At 41.7% G+C, this 17560-nt stretch overlaps 1 protein-coding gene across 2 annotated transcripts in view; it reads right to left on the bottom strand.

Moving 5' to 3' along the window:
- Positions 1-239: 239 nt before the first annotated feature.
- Positions 240-17560, bottom strand: part of LOC128704518 (protein hunchback-like) — a 175896-nt gene continuing 158575 nt past the window's right edge. For both annotated transcript variants that reach the window (XM_053799634.2, XM_053799633.2), the window contains exon 3: positions 240-4178. In XM_053799634.2, coding sequence (XP_053655609.1) covers positions 1020-4148 — 3129 coding nt within the window. In that variant the 5' untranslated portion in view covers positions 4149-4178 and the 3' untranslated portion in view covers positions 240-1019. The remainder of the gene's footprint in view (positions 4179-17560) is intronic.

Genomic DNA, 17560 nt, shown 5'->3' with positions numbered 1-17560 from the left:
GAGGTGTATATATACGTATATATACTCCTAGAGGTGTATATATACGTATATATACTCCTAGAGGTATATATTTGTGTGTACACACTGGAAGTTCCTCTCAATGCTTGGTTTATTTAATAAAATACGCTTTACTGGTGCTTCTCATGTGACATTTAGACTTAATGATTATTGCATAATAGAGCCGGATAAAACAACCAGTCGGTTAAAATGATACGTTCCCAATACAATATTACTATATTTTTCATCATCAAGGCCTTGTAGTCCTACACAACTGAGGCCTATGATACATATCTATTGAAATGGGCTTAAGCCAGAGATTAATGCTCTTAAAATCTCTCCAGACACCTTTTCGTTATATCTTCAGAGGACAATGTGAAGGAACAGTGCTACGATCTTTGTCGTAAATGTCACTTTAAAGTTTGACAAACAGAAGGGAAGCTAATGAACTTTGTGGAACAGACTTTCATTGCATAAACTTTAAACCTAAGTTGCTACAATGTTATACCCGCATTTATCCAAACTAATACTGAGACAAAATATTCAAATCACACTATTAATTCTCTGAATTGTGCTAAAGTCTAAAGACTATTTTAATGAGACAATCTATTTCATTAGGAAATTTCTCTAACATGTTTGAACTAAACCATCATATGAATTTACAGGGAATACACTCACATATATTTATATTTTATGTACAATTGCTACAGCTGACTAGAATCTGCGTTTTAATGCAGTTCATTGAACAACAACCATTAGCCTATGGGCACCCACAACAGGGAACTAGGAGAAATAGTTTTCATCTGGAAGCGCTAAGTCCGTAGGTTTCATATAGGTCCTGGGAATTGGAGTTAAATGACTCTTGTGCACATGGTTACACACTTAAATCGGGAATAATTGGTGATTCAGTCACCATTGAGCCCAGCACCAGCCAGCGAGATCAGTGAGTCTTCTCTGAGATCACACCTCACATACGTGAGATCACTAAATTGTTAAGCGCGTCTATGCAGATAAATCGATGCTCAAGAATGTGAAGACCGAGCTATATGGAGGAAGAAAGCCACTTTGTCCGTGGCTTCGTGACCGCACATGTTACAGGTGAATGGGTTGTGGTAGCCGTGGTAACCCATATGCATGGTATACATAACCACGTCTTTGAAAGCCACGTCACAAAACTGGCATTGATGGGCACTTTGCCAGGCCTGCTGGGTATCTTGTGTAGTGCCATGCTGCGCTATGGGCATGAGTGGGGGCATGCGGCTCTCACACATCTTACTCTGGCTTTCTTCATTTTCCCTACTCATGTCTTCGTCATGTTCGCTGCTCTCGCCTTCAGCACTTTCGCTAAGTCGCAGAGCGATACGCTCTAATTTGAAAGTGCGGCCCTTTCGTCGATTCTTTGAAGGTGGTGTTGACGTCTCTGAGCGCGGGGGAGATGAGGACTGAGGAGACGAGTGATTTGGAGAAAGAGAAGCCTGAGACTCATTCCTCTGTTGAAGAGGAGGAGGTTCCTTGCTGGTGTCTCTAATTTGTTGAGGCGGTGTGAGTTCACTAGCCATGCCGAGCTGCAGGAGCGGTGTTTGCTCCTTACTCAAATCCAAGACATCCTCGTCTTTAGGTGAGAGAATGTGATGAATGGAGGACTGAGGCGAGGATTGATGGTGCTCCTCCTCAGGCAGAATAGGTCGAGGTCCTTGAAGAACTGGGTGAGCAAAGCGCTGTAGGTGCTGCTGCAGACCAAATGCTGGGTGAATATGTCCACCCACCATATGCTGGTAAATAAAGGGATTCATGCGAGCTAGATATTCTTTCAGATTGTGAGCTGCAGCTAAAGGTGAATATAGGGGACCAATCTCGTTGTTAGTGAATGATGGCTGCTGGTGTGGAAAAATGGGAGGGCGTACTGGTGAACTGGAACGACGTTCTGGGCTTAAAGAACGTTCAATTGTTTGAGGGGAATTAGGAGTGTCATCCACATCGTCTCGCCGCTCAGAGCCTGCGTGAATCACCATATGTTGTGAGAACAACTCACGACGATCTGTGGAGAAGTCACAGAACGAGCATCTTAAGACATCCTTTGGTGACATAGGATTAATATTCACTGCACGTTCTCTTTCCAATAAGAGTTCTCGCAACTGCTCGCGGCCCTCTAGCGGACGAGAAAGGTCCTCGGGGGACTTTTCAAGAGCTCGAGAAAGGATTGGCGAAGAACTTTGGAGGTTCTCAATCATGTTTGGATAAGTGTAGGAAAACGGTGAGTGTGGAGGCCTGGTGCATGACGGTGGTGGGACGGGACCTGGCTGTCTGGCTGCTGGAACATGACTCTCTAGGGGCGAGGTTGATGATGAAGGAATCTTCCCGGTGACATGCATCTGTGCCTTTAACAGCTGAGCTTGAATCTGATAATGAGGAGGCAGAATTGGCATTCCTTTATCATCTTTCTTCAGCTTGGGTCCCCTTCGTGTTCCATAAACATCAATAATGGGAATGGGATTTGGAGTTCCGTCAGGGTTGAGCACCATGGCTGGGTTATGACCATACTTACGTAGGTGAAGTTTAAGAGAATGACAATATTTAGTGGCGTAGGTGCAGTCTGAACACCGATATTGATATATATTACTATGGGACTTCATGTGCGAGTTTAGCATTGATTTATTCACACAGGAGTAATTACACTTGTTACATTTGAAAGGTTTCGACCCAAAATGATTTCTGAGGTGATATTCCAGGTGATGTTTATATTCTGTAACAAAAGGGCATTTAGGGCAGGTTAGAAGTTTCTCACTCTTGATGTGTGAGCGAGCGTGCTCCCAGAAGTCACCCTTGGTAATGGCCACATATTTGCACTGTTTACATTTAAATGTTTTCACTTTCCCCTGTGCATTGACTCGTGGCACTCGGATACTCTCCAGGTCCTCGTTTGAATCGACGCTCATGCCGTGCTTTTCCTGCATGTGTTCTCTCAGCTTGGGCTCTGTATGGGTGGTAAATTCACACTTTGCACACTTGTGGTCGTAGTGAGTGTTAAGATGAGCGTTGAAGTGAAAGCGAGACGTCCCAGAATATGAGCAAATATGGCACTGAAACAGTTGAGGTTTGTCTCCTGTTTCCCCTTCATTCCCGGACATGACTCCTGATAACTTCATGGCGTTTTGCAAGCGGGAGAGATGATCCATATCACCGTCGCTATTCATCATACAGGAATCTGTGGTATCGTCACCATCTGGTTCCACGCTGGATGGCATGTGTTCATTAATCCCCTGATAAGTCCCATCATAGGGAGACATTCTCTCTAGGTTTCCAGTATTCCCGTATGAGGGATCATACGCATGGAAAGACTGACTCTGCTCCTTGTTGGACTGAATTCTAGCCGAATCTGTTGGGAGATCCGGTGATTCTCCAGCTTTTTCAATTGGAGATCTTGTTGGATCACTTTGGTCAGGTCGAGCAAACCGAAGCACAGTGTTGGAATCGTTATCCCGATCGCAGTCTTCACGTTCCGAAGCTTCAGTTTGAGATTCCTCTACCTGTTTTGGCTCTTCCTTAATACTCATCTCCTGCGAATGTCCAGCTGTCGGAGACTGCTCTCTGGGAATATAAGCACTGTCGCCAGGTGACTGATGGGACTGGGAAAAATGAGGACTAAATTCATTTTCTGCTGTGGTTTCCGCATCTTGTTCGCTGGATATAGTCATGGGTTCATCTTTGAGAGCGCTAATATCTTGAGGCTGAGGATACGCCTGTCTCAGATCCTCTCGCTGTGCGTGCATATGACTAGCCTCGTTTATCCTGACGCGTTGTTCGTACAAGTGACGGAAGTTCTTCTGAATCTGTATCCCATCGCACTGACGATCAGAGTGAAGACTCGTTTCCATTGGAACCTGTTGATCTCTTAGATGTACGCGATCTAGTTCCATTGCCGCTCTCATTGTGGCTTCGTATCCTCCCAGGGGCGGAATAACAGAGATTCTCCCTTCGTAACTGATGCCAGTTGAGCCATGTCGATCTGAGGGAGTGGCAGCAGCGGTGACGGGCGAGTCGGGAGACAGAGTACTGGTGGGAAGCAGCTGTGGCGGTACAGCCTCGCAGTCAGCAGACATTGTAGGTGAGTGGGCTGGGAAGTGGTCTTCTAGTTCGGTCTGCTGCAGCATCAGACAGACGGAAGCCACCGAACTTTATTCCTGGAACAAAAAAAAAAAAAATTTAACTCTTTACTCGCTCCTTCATGTTTACGAAGTTCGATTTACATGTTATGCTATCTTAGCCTGTTATCCTATCTTAGCCTGTTATCCTATCTTAGCTTGTTATCCTATCTTAGCCACACCAGTTCTACAATTTTACATATAAATTCATATATATATATATATATATATATATATATATATATATATATATATATATATATATATATATATATATATATATATGCATGCAAAATAGGCTGAAGTCCCTTAAAAATTGGACATTTCAAAAACACGTATTTTTTTGACCTACTCTAAGGTGAGGTTTTTGACCTACTCTAAGGTGAGGTTTTTGACCTACTCTAAGGTGAGGTTTTTGACCTACTCTAAGGTGAGGTTTTTGACCTACTCAAAGGTGAGGTTTTTGACCTACTCTAAGGTGAGGTTTTTGACCTACTCTAAGGTGAGGTTTTTGACCTACTCAAAGGTGAGGTTTTTGACCTACTCTAAGGTGAGGTTTTTGACCTACTCTAAGGTGAGGTTTTTGACCTACTCTAAGGTGAGGTTTTTGACCTACTCTAAGGTGAGGTTTTTGACCTACTCTAAGGTGAGGTTTTTGACCTACTCTAAGGTGAGGTTTTTGACCTACTCTAAGGTGAGGTTTTTGACCTACTCTAAGGTGAGGTTTTTGACCTACTCTAAGGTGAGGTTTTTGACCTACTCTAAGGTGAGGTTTTTGACCTACTCAAAGGTGAGGTTTTTGACCTACTCAAAGGTGAGGTTTTTGACCTACTCAAAGGTGAGGTTTTTGACCTACTCAAAGGTGAGGTTTTTGACCTACTCAAAGGTGAGGTTTTTGACCTACTCAAAGGTGAGGTTTTTGACCTACTCAAAGGTGAGGTTTTTGACCTACTCAAAGGTGAGGTTTTTGACCTACTCTAAGGTGAGGTTTTTGACCTACTCTAAGGTGAGGTTTTTGACCTACTCTAAGGTGAGGTTTTTGACCTACTCTAAGGTGAGATACATTTGTTATGTTTAGATTAGGGATTCGCCGAAATATCGGTATCGGCGGTTATCGGCGATTTTTATGGTAGGGTATCGGTTAAAAACAGCCGTTAGCAGCCGATACTTCTTAAACTATTAATATTACGTGGGTTCTTATAAATATCAATCTTAACATACTACCTCACGACTATAAGAGTTACACACACACACATACACACACACACACACACACACACACAGTCAGTCACAGAGCTGTCAGGAAGTGCAATAGTCTGGTAAGCGATGTAGTGGAGGCAGGATTCATACATAGCTTTAAGAAGAGGTATGATAACGCTCATGGTGCAGGGAGTGAGACCCAGTAGCGGCCAGTGAAGAGGCGGGGCCAAGAGCTATGACTCGACCCCTGCAACCACAACTAGGTGAGTACACACATACACACACACACGCATACGAACACAAACATACTATCGACAAGTGCCTTTGACAACCAGTAACTAATACAACAGACCAAATAATTAACATTATCATTTCAGAGTTTAATTATATAATATTGAACCTTCCTGATATATTTAATATCCAATGTGCAATAAACATACCCTTATATAAGATACCGACAAACTGTGGAAAGTTATGGAAAACTGGAGGAGATAATAACTAGAACAGAGTATACTACTGACTCCGGCCATACAATAGAGCGGAAAAATAATGTAAGGGACCTGGGAGTAGTAATGTCTGAGGATCTCACTTTCAAGGATCACAACAGTGCCACGATCGCACGTGCAAAGAAAATGATAGGATGGATAATGAGAACTTTCAAAATGAGAGATGCCAAGCCCATGATCCTTTTCAAATCACTTGTTCTCTCTAGGCTGGAATACTGCTGTACATTAACATCTCCATACAAAGCAGGTGAAATCGCAGATCTAGAGAGTGTACAGAGATCCTTTACTGCACGTATAAGTTCTGTCAAGCACCTTAACTACTGGGAACGCTTGGAAGCACTTGACTTGTACTCATTGGAACGCAGGAGGGAGAGATATATCATAATCTACACTTGGAAAATCTTGGAAGGAATGGTCCCAAATCTGCACACAGAAATCACTCCCTACGAAAGTAAAAGACTGGGCAGGCGATGCAAAATGCCCCCAATAAAAGGTAGGGGCGCCACTGGTTCACTAAGATAAAATACCATAAGTGTCCGGGGCCCAAGACTGTTCAACAGCCTCCCATCAAGCATTAGGGGAATTGCCAATAAACCCCTGGCTGGCTGCCTTCAAGAGAGAGCTGGACAGATACCTAAAGTCATTGCCGGATCAGCCGGGCTGTGGCTCGTACGTTGGACTGCGTGCGGTCAGCAGTAATAGCCTAGTTGATCAGGCCCTGATTCATCGGGAGGCCTGGTCATGGACCGGACCGCGGGGGCGTTGATCCCCGGAATAACCTCCAGGTAACCTCAAGGTAAGGACATCTATCAGAGAAAACGTTTCGCCCCAAGTGACTTCAGTCGTGAATAACCGATGAAGTAACTCGTGGCGAAATGTTTTCCTGAGCTGCACTTGTCTTGTCCACATTATCTATATTGTGACGACAGTCATTATAATTTTAAATTATTATTATTATTATTATTATTATTATTATTATTATTATTATTATTATTATTATCAAAAAGAAGCGCTAAGCCACAAGGACTATACAGCTATAATTTTAAAACTAAAAAAAAAAAAAAAATAGGAAGAGTACCGGTATCGGCCAAAAATTGGGTATCGGTATCGTCCCATTTCTTGTTCGTACTGATTTTTCGCAAGTTTATTGCATATAGAAATTTTCCGTTGCTTGTTTGGCAGACATTTTTGATTATTAGGCCTAACTCGCCGGCAATTAGAAAGAACTCTTTTAAAATTAAGTCCTTTCTAAAATTTTCTCTTTGGCGATTAAAATATATATTTTTGATTTATGATAACATAAAAATTAATAATTTTGTACTAAAAGAACATTAGAAAACTTACCTAACCTTATTATAAGAAGTGCAATTTAATTTAGCCTTATCCAATTAAATATAATAAACAAACACAATGAAATATATTTTTCATTAGGTTTAAAATTATTTTAGCGAAATTAATGCATACGCAATTTTTCGCTTGATTTATTCGGCAAGAAAAGCGTTGCTATTTAAACCGAAAACGCAATTTTTACCTATTCGGCACTACACACACACACACACATACATATATATATATATACATGTATATATATATATATATATATATATATATATATATATATATATATATATATATATATATATATATATATATATATATATATATGTCGTGCCTAATATGTAAAACTGGTCAATTAGCAAGAACTCATTTAAAATTAAGTCCTTTCTAAAATTTTCTCTTATACGTTTAAATATATATTTTTTTCATTAATGTTAATGTAAAAAATTTTAATTTTACACCAAAAGAATCTTAGAAAACTTACCTAACCTTATTATAAAAAGAACAATTTATACACAAATAACCCGCACATAAAAGAGAGAAGCTTACGACGACGTTTCGGTCCGACTTGGACCATTGACAAAGCCTAACCCAACTAAATATATTTTTTTTTTTCGTTAGGTTCAGAATGATTTTGGCGAAATTATTGCATACACAAATTTTCACTTGTCCTATATGGCAAGATGAGCGTTGCTATTTAAGCAAGATCGCAAGTTCTGCCTATTCGGCACGACATATATATATATATATATATATATATATATATATATATATATATATATATATATATATATATATATATATATTTCAACAAGTCGGCCGTTTCCCACCTAGGCAGGGTGACCCAAAAAGAAAGAAAATCCCCAAAAAGAAAATACTTTCATCATCATTCAACACTTTCACCTCACTCACACACACATCACTTTTTGCAGAGGTACTCAGAACACAACAGTTTAGAAGCATATACGTATAAAGATACACAACATATCCCTCCAAAATGCTAATATCCCGAGCCCGTCCTTTAGAGTGCAGGCATTGTACTTCCCATTTCCAGGACTCAAGTCCGGCTATATAAAAATAACAGGTTTCACTGAATCCCTTCACTAAATATTACCTAGCTCGCACTCCAACAGCTCGTCAGGTCTCCATTCACTCCTATCGAGCACGCTCACGCATGCTTGCTGGAAGTCCAAGCCACTCGCCCACAAAACCTCTTTTACCCCTTCCTTCCAACCTTTTCGAGGACGACCCCTACCCCGCCTTCCTTCCCCTACAGATTTATATGCTCTCCATGTCATTTTACTTTGATCCATTCTCTCTAAATGACCAAACCACCTCAACAACCCCTCTTCTGCCCTCTGACTAATGCTTTTATTAACTCCACACCTTCTCCTAATTTCCACACTCCGAATTTTCTGCATAATATTTACACCACACATTGCCCTTAGACAGGACATCTCCACTGCCTCCAACCGTCTCCTCGCTGCTGCATTTACCACCCAAGCTTCACATCCATATAAGAGTGTTGGTACTACTATACTTTCATACATTCCCTTCTTTGCCTCCATAGATAACGTTTTTTGACTCCACATATACCTCAACGCACCACTCACCTTTTTTCCCTCATCAATTCTATGATTAACCTCATCCTTCATAAATCCATCCGCCGACACGTCAACTCCCAAGTATCTGAAAACATTCACTTCTTCCATACTCCTCCTCCCCAATTTGATATCCAATTTTTCTTTATGTAAATCATTTGATACCCTCATCACCTTACTCTTTTCTATGTTCACTTTCAACTTTCTACCTTTACACACATTCTCAAACTCATCCACTAACCTTTGCAATTTTTCTTTAGAATCTCCCATAAGCACAGTATCATCAGCAAAAAGTAACTGTGTCACTTCCCATTTTGTATTTTATTCCCCATAATTTAATCCCACCCCATCTATAAATATATTAAACAACCATGGTGACATTACACATCCCTGTCTAAGACCTACTTTTACCGGGAAGTATTCTCCCTCTCTTCTACACACCCTAACCTGAGCCTCACTATCCTCATAAAAACTCTTTACAGCATTTAATAACTTACCACCTATTCCATATACTTGCAACATCTGCCACATTGCTCCTCTATCCACTCTATCATATGCCTTTTCTAAATCCATAAATGCAATAAAAACTTCTCTATCTTTATCTAAATACTGTTCACATATATGCTTCAATGTAAACACTTGATCTACACATCCCCTACCCACTCTGAAGCCTCCCTGCTCATCCGCAATCCTACATTCTGTCTTACCTCTAATTCTTTCAATTATAACCCTACCGTATACTTTTCCTGGAATACTCAGTAAACTTATTTCTCTATAATATATATATATATATATATATATATATATATATATATATATATATATATATATATATATATATATATATATATATATATGATCGTCAATATAATGATTAATTTTAATATAAATAGCCCCATTATTATTATTATTATTATTATTATTATTATTATTATTATTATGAAGAGTTAACACCGTAGGTATCATACAGCGCCTGTGCAACAGAAGGTAATCAGGTTAACTCTAACAAGGGATTTAACAGAAAACAACACGAAATCCTTACGTGAAGCCAGGCTTCGCCAGGTGGGAAAAAACATGAAATCGAGCTGAGATACACCAGAGGTGATTGAAGTCTGGCTTCAAGACGAACTACGAGAACCAGTGGGGAAAAAAACTTTGAAACTGGTCAAAGACATGTCGCAGCTTACTTTTCTGCATGAGTGTGTCGTAGAGAAACCAGGAGAAAAAGTCACAGAAAAATAATCACTATAAAAATCAGAAAAAAAGTCACAACATAACCTAACTTTAATAAAATTTGACATTTTTCCAGTGACTTTTTTCCTAGCCAAAATTGTGATTTCTTTTCTGTGATTTTTTTTCCCTGTGACTTTTTTTCCGGACGCCATCGTTGGTGACGCAGACACAGATACTGTCGAAGCAGCAGGCTTCCTGTTGCCTTCGGCTTTAGTGTTACTAAAAGCGACGTAAACATTATTGTTCGAGCCTCCAGTGGCTATTATCTGTGTTGTAGACGTGACTGTCTGAGGTCCAGGTGTGACGCCACATCCTCCCCACCCATCATCACCAAAATATCCAACAGTGACTCACTCCGACCTCCACGCCAGCCTCCGGGTGGACCTCGTCACCTTGTCTGGAGCTTGTAACATACGTAGGCCTGTGCTGGACAGGATTTATTGCATGATAGGTTATGCTAGTCCATGGTAGGTAGTCCTGCATCATGCTAGGCAGGTTCTATTTGCCCATGGTAGGTAGGGCGTATTGACCCATGGTAGGTAGGGCATATTGGCCCATGGTAGGTATACCATATTGACCCATGGTAGGCAGATCGTATTGGCCTATGGTAGATAGGGCATATTTGCCCATGATAGGTAATGCGTACCTTCTGTACCATGCTAGGCAGGTTCTACTGACCCATGCTTGGCAGGTTCTAATGACCCATGCTTGGCAGGTCCTAATGACCCATGCTAGGCAGGTCCTTCTGTCCCATACTAGGCAGGTCCTATTGACCCATAGTAGGCAAATCACACTGACTCATGCTAAGCAGGTCCTTCTGTACAATACTAGGCAGATTCTATTGAACCATACTAGGCAGGTCCTACTCACACTTAACTACACCCACTCATAAAACTCTCCAATCCTTGTTTTAAAGCAAACTTAAGTTTTAACATCATCAGTGACGCTACTTGGGAATATCTTCCACTCATAAGAACATAAGAAAAAAGGGGCACTGTTGCAGGTCCACTGGCCCGTGCTAGGCAAGTCCAGCTCACCCACACAAACTCGGGAGTTTGTTACGCTCAACCTCAGTTTTATTTTCGTATGGCGTTTGGTGACTGATACTGACAAATTGGCTTAAAAAAACACGTGAACAAACAATAGGACATAATAGAAAACCTTTCGGTCCTGGGACATTGTCTATCAAAAATTTCAATATGAAACACAGCCCCACACCTCTAACTTCCACCGCGGACGTCTACACCATCCCGTGTGGATACTGCCCTAAGAAATATGTAGGCGAAACAGGCAGAAGCCAACAACAGACGATTTAAGGTACCCGTTTCCTCCACAGGAGCTCCACGGAACATTTGATGAATTGGGATGAGACACAACTCGTCCTCACCGAACAAGACCTTAGACGCCGAAGATGCCTGGAAGCCTCACTAATCGCCGTCAGCGACACCATAGAACTGGAGACTACAAAATTTCAAAGACGTCAGCATACATGATAGTCAGGCAAACCTTGGAACAAGGTACGCAGTGCTTTACCAATCTACCCACACTGGACCAATACCTTGGAGTCCAGCTTGTGCTAGACTTTGATCCAAGGCAGCCAGCTTTCAGGGAGAAGGCTTACAGCTTTTCATCTCATCCCCTGCATGCATCAGCCTTACTAGAGATTTTAACAATGCAAGGAATTCGCAAGAGCAGGCGAAATATACACAAACACTGATCTCTGGATGAAGGAGACTCGAACCTACGAACCTTGGAACAAGGTAAAGCACTAAAGGTTCGTACGTTCGAGTCTCCTTCAGCCAGAGATCAGTGTTTATATATATGTATATATGTATATTATATATATATATATATATATATATATATATATATATATATATATATATATACTGTCATTTTATTCTCTGAGTGTTAGAAGTGATCAAGGTCGCAGGACCGAAACGTTTTCTAATCAATATGTCTCAGTGCTGGCTCACGTGTCTTTCTACGCCACGTCTATTACAAAACCAATCATCTTCTGTATCACTTCTAAATCTAAATTTTACCAACTTGAACACACTGCTGAGAGTCCTGACTTAGATATTTTAGCACGTTATTTACTTCCTCTTTATTTATCCTTGTTTTCCATTTATACACCTCAATCACTTTTTCTTTCGAACAAACCGGTAGTATCCCACCGAGGTTGGGTGACCCAAAAATAAAAACGATTTTTTTAAGAAAAACGAAAGCGTTTTTAAATTTATCAATTTATACAGGTGGTGTTAATAGCCCCTTGCTACCTTGAGGGTATTTCGGGGATCAACGCCTCCGCTGCCCGGTCCACGACCAGGCCTCCCGGTGGGTCAGGGCCTGATCAACGAGGCTGTTACTGCTGGCCGCACGTAGTCCAACATACGAACCACATTGTAATAAAGTTGGTAGAATTACCGACAATATGTAAAGTAAAAGGACACAAGTGCAACTAATGTGACATTTTATTGTGGCAACGTTTCGCTCTCCAGGAGCTTTATCAATGGCTTGATAAAGCTCCTGGAGAGCGAAACGTTGCCACAACGTTGCCACAATAAAATGTCACATTAGTTGCACTTGTGTCCTTTTACTTTACATACAAACCACAGCCCGGCTGATTTGGCACTGACTTTAAGTATCTGTCCAGCTCTCTCTTGAAGGCAGCCAGGGGTTTATTGGTAATTCCCCTTATGCTTGGTGGGAGGTTGTTGAACAGTCTTGGGCCCCGGACACTTATGGCGTTTTCTCTTAGTTTACCAATGGCGCCAATACTTTTCATTGGGGGTATTTTGCACCGCCTGCCCAGGTTTTACTTTCGTAGTGAGTGATTTCTGTGTGAAGATTCGGGACCATTCCCTCTAGGATTTTCCAGGTATAGATTATGATATATCTCGCCTGCGTTCCAGCATTTTACTCGCCTTTTACGATACGAATGGCATACGGAGGAAGAATTCTGTTCCACTCACCCATGTAGACATCTCGGTAACATCCCCTTAAATATGGTATGGTGATACCGACAAGATGTGGAAAGAGATACTTATGTACACTTCAGAACATTTATTAAAGGAAACGTTTCGCTACGAGTCTGCAGAAGCCACTCGTGGCGAAACGTTTCATCTCGTAAATGTCATGAACTGCACATGAGTATCTTTTCCAACACATCTCTATTAATTCTACGTCTTTCTAGAAAGTGCAGCTGCAGGGTCCTCGGTCTGTCCTCGTAGGAAAGATTTCTGATACATGGGATCATCTTTGTCATCCTCCTTTGTAGGTTTTCCAGCGCAATATGTCCATGAACATTAAAATGGTATAAAATACCGACAGGTTGTTAGGTAAGACACATATGCAACAGTTAGGTATCTTTATTATGAAACGTTTCGCCTACACAGTAGGCTTCTTCAACTTTTCTGTACTTGACTGAAGAAGCCTACTGTGTAGGCGAAACGTTTCATAATAAAGATACCTAACTGTTGCATATGTGTCTTACCTAGCAATATGTCCATTCTGTTATAAGGTGACCAGAACTGAGCAGCATAATCTGAGTCCTAATTAATGATATATGGAGTTGAAGAATAACCTGAGGACTTCTGTTAATACTTCTTGATACTAAGAATTCTATTCGTTATATTGCTAACACTTACGCAATTGAATGAAAATGAAAATGGTATAAAATACCGATACATTTAATAGGTAAGACGCATATAAAACAGAAGGACCTGGATCTGACCTCTCAATAGTTGACAGTGTATAAGTCTTCATACTGTTGTTTCAAGTTCACATTGTTCAAGTCTTCGGAGCAAAACTCCAGGCTGAGGAACTGACCACCTCAAAGTTACGTCTTGAAGGGTGATGGACTGATAACATCGTCTTTACATCTTTAAAGCTTCTGCTGATTCTTCTGTATTCGACTAAAGAAGCCTACTGTGTAGGCGAAATGTTTCGGAATAAAGTTGCCTAACTGTTGCCCATGTGTCTTGCCTACCAACCTGTCGGTATTGTATACCATTTTGATATTCACTCTGTCAGACACTGCAACACAATGGCATCTTGGTACAGAAGAGAAAACACCTTGGACAACTTTTTCAAGTGAGAATTGTTGGATCTGAGAGGGACGTGACCTCTCAGTGACTACATTCTCTCTACTACCACCCTGCACCTCTCCTTCCGAAAGTATATAAATCTCCACACTGTCCCTTGTTCCTGCACATCACGACAGCATTTCTTCACAGCAGACGTAGACCACACTTCACTATGCACTTCTCGAACAGGGTAAAGATCAAACCAGAGAGTGGGACAGTCAATGACTAGTCCAAGCTAGCACTTGCAGCTGTCGTCAGTGGCAGACTGCAAGTCAAGTTTAATGCGATTCTGTCGCTCAAAGAGGCCTTCGTTGTCGTCTGCACTGACGACACCGAGACTGAAAAACTCATTACCACCACTGCTACAACCACTCTACGAGACCAGGAATTTACTGTCTTGACTTCCCCAGCTCTGAGGGCCAGGAGAACTGTGTTCCTCAAGAGACTCGACAGGCTCATCACTGTCCAGGCTACCGAAGAAATTAAGTCGTCTATTGAAGCACAGAACCCTTGGGCCAAGGTGGAATTCATTACCAAAATATCCAATGCCTCCTCCATGCTGAAGGTCACCTTCAGTGACGTCAACATGGCAGCCAGAGCTCTCGCTGAGGGACTGGCTATTCACTACTTCCACATCAATCCAGTCTTCATCGAAGCAGAAAAATTCCATCAAATTCCAGAGTGTTCCAACTGTTACTCATACCTACATACCACCAAAGACTGCCCTGCCAAGAATAAGTTCTGCTCCACCTGCGGCTAAGAAGGTCATGACTTCAAGACGTGCACTACTGACTCTCCACCTAAATGCTTGAACTGCAAGAATGATCACCATACTCTTGCTGCCAAGTGCCCAACCAGACGAGATATACTTAAGAAACAACTCCAACAACAACAACAAAAAAAACCCACTGCACAAGCGACTACATATGCTGCTATTACCAAGCTTCAAGCAGATACTACCAAGATTCTTCAGGCCACGCAAGCTGCATCTACAACTTCTTCGCCAGCTCTTGCTGGCGACTCCACCAAGATTTTTTACTGCATCATGTATGCTCATGTGCAGAATGTAGCTGAACCTGGTTCCTTCAACACCACCATCAACCAACTCTTCAAGCTCAACAGCATGCCTGGTTTCACATTCCCTGCATCTCCACCTTCCACAGAGATCATAAAATCCACTGCCAACATTACCGCTGCTCCACCGCTACCACACCTTCCTCCCGACACAGAGATGGACCAATCAGAGACCACTGAGACGCCGACCGATTCCACCAATGAGAGTCCACCAGCACCTGCTTCCACCTCCGTCACAACGGACCAATCGGACGCTTCACCTCAATCGTCTCAGCCACCAGCCAAGAAGGTTAAAACACAAGAGCCTTGGGATGCATCCCTACGTACTACCGCCACTCCTTCACAAGAAGTCCAGTGCTTGCCTGGTGTATACTACTTCTACACAACCAACCAGAATGAGAACACAATGAACACTCCAGAAATTATTCAACGCCTCCACAACGGGACAGTCAAGTTCACCTGCGACTCAACTCGATCATTCACCACTGAATCCCTGATCAACCTATTCTCAAAAAGTCACCGCTTTGTGGCCCTCGACTACACCACAAGGAAGAAATTCAGGACTCTCCAGAATGGGGCTGCCGAAGACGGTACCCTCACCTAGGAGGACTGTCAATGATCAATCACCGTGAAGACAAGTTTCCCCAGCACTTTGCTGCCTGCTAAAGCTGGGGTGTGGCTCCAAAACGAACTCTGTAATTGCTGCCTCCGCCCTCCTGTGCTGCTGAAGATGCTAAACGAGAAGACACTTCCCACTTGGGGAGTCACCGCAAGGCAGAAGAAGAAGTCACCCTCCAACCGGAGGACCCCAAGAAAGAATACAGAAGATGAACGACACCCCTCGCCCGGGAGGCCACCGCCGGGTCGCCATCTGGAGAAGACCCGGGCCGGAAGTACCGGCAAACCTACAACAACAACAACCTTGTTTCTTCAGATTGTTTCAGACTATGGAACAGAACTCTTCTCCAGACTGAGGGACTGACAACCTCAAATCTCCGACTTCAAGGGTGATGGACTGATTACACTGTCTTCATATCTCTCCTTTTGTACTCGAGTGAAGAAGCCTACTGTGTAGGCGAAACGTTTCGAAATAAAGTTGCCTAATTGTTGCCTATGTCTTACCTACCATACCTAACTGTTGCACATGTGTCTTAACAAATGCGCTGTTAGATTACTACTGACCAAAACCTCTAAATCCTTTTCGCAGTCAGAGTAACATCTTAGACATTATTTAGTTTATAAGTTCCATGGTTATTTTCTTTTCCAAGGCTTAGGATTTTGCACTTGTCTATATTAAACTACCTCTGCCACTTCACCGACCATGTCATCAATCTATTCGAATGTGTTTAGAGGATAGAATCCACAACTTAGGGAGCTGAATAATCCTCCCGAATTAAGTGTTTAATGAAAAAATATGAAGAGTAAATTGGTGAAGAAATTATGAGGCGTTATTGATTCCAGAAAGTAATAATGTTGGCAGAATTACCCACAATATGTAAAGTAAAAGGACACAAGTGCAACTAATGTGATATTTTTATTGTGGCAACGTTTCGCTCTCCAGGAGCTTTGTCAAGCCGTTACAAACAGTACATGGACACACAGGGTATATATAGGCTCAGAGTGAGGTGCAATACTAATGGTAGTAGTAGTAGTAGTAGTAGTAGTAGTAGTAATACAATATGGTAGAACAATTAACTTGCACATGAGTAAAAGGATATAAAAGCTATTACTTGGGTAACAAAAATTGGTTAGACAAATATTTCTATAGGAGGCTGGATAGAGAAGGTCTGTTTCAGTGTTCACTCTCTGTAATGTGCTTTGTGTAGTATAACAGGAGAGACTGTGTGATGGCAGGGTTTACTGTTTTCAGGAGGATTCTTGCTAAGACTTCAGAGATGGTAAAGCTGCCTTTGTTTTGTTTAATTGTATTAGAAACAGCGTTTAATCGCTGTTTCTAATACTGATAACCTCAGAGACGTTATCAGTTCTCTGTTCATTATTGATAGTGTGGTCTTAGGGACCTTTTCCTAGTCGACTAACCCCCTGGTGCCTACATACTAGGTAAATGAAATTAGACAGGTGCTTGTAGATACAATTTGATGGGGATCTGTAACAAGTGGCGTTTCGCAGGGATCAGTTTTAGGCCCATTGTTGTTTATTATATATATAAATAACATTGACGAGGAAATTACTAATGACATAAGCAAATTCGCTGATGACACGAAGATAGGTAGAATAATCGATTCAGAGGCTGATGTCTCGGAACTTCAGGAGGATTTAGACAAACTCAATTCGTGGTCAGAAAAGTGGCAGATGCAGTTCAATGTAGATAAATGCAAGGTTCTGAAGCTCGGGAGTGCCCATAACCCTAGCACTTATAA

Source organism: Cherax quadricarinatus, unplaced genomic scaffold, assembly GCF_038502225.1.
Source record: "Cherax quadricarinatus isolate ZL_2023a unplaced genomic scaffold, ASM3850222v1 Contig121, whole genome shotgun sequence".
In the NCBI taxonomy this organism is placed as follows: Eukaryota; Metazoa; Arthropoda; class Malacostraca; order Decapoda; family Parastacidae; genus Cherax; species Cherax quadricarinatus.
This window is presented reverse-complemented; position numbering and strand designations above follow the sequence as displayed.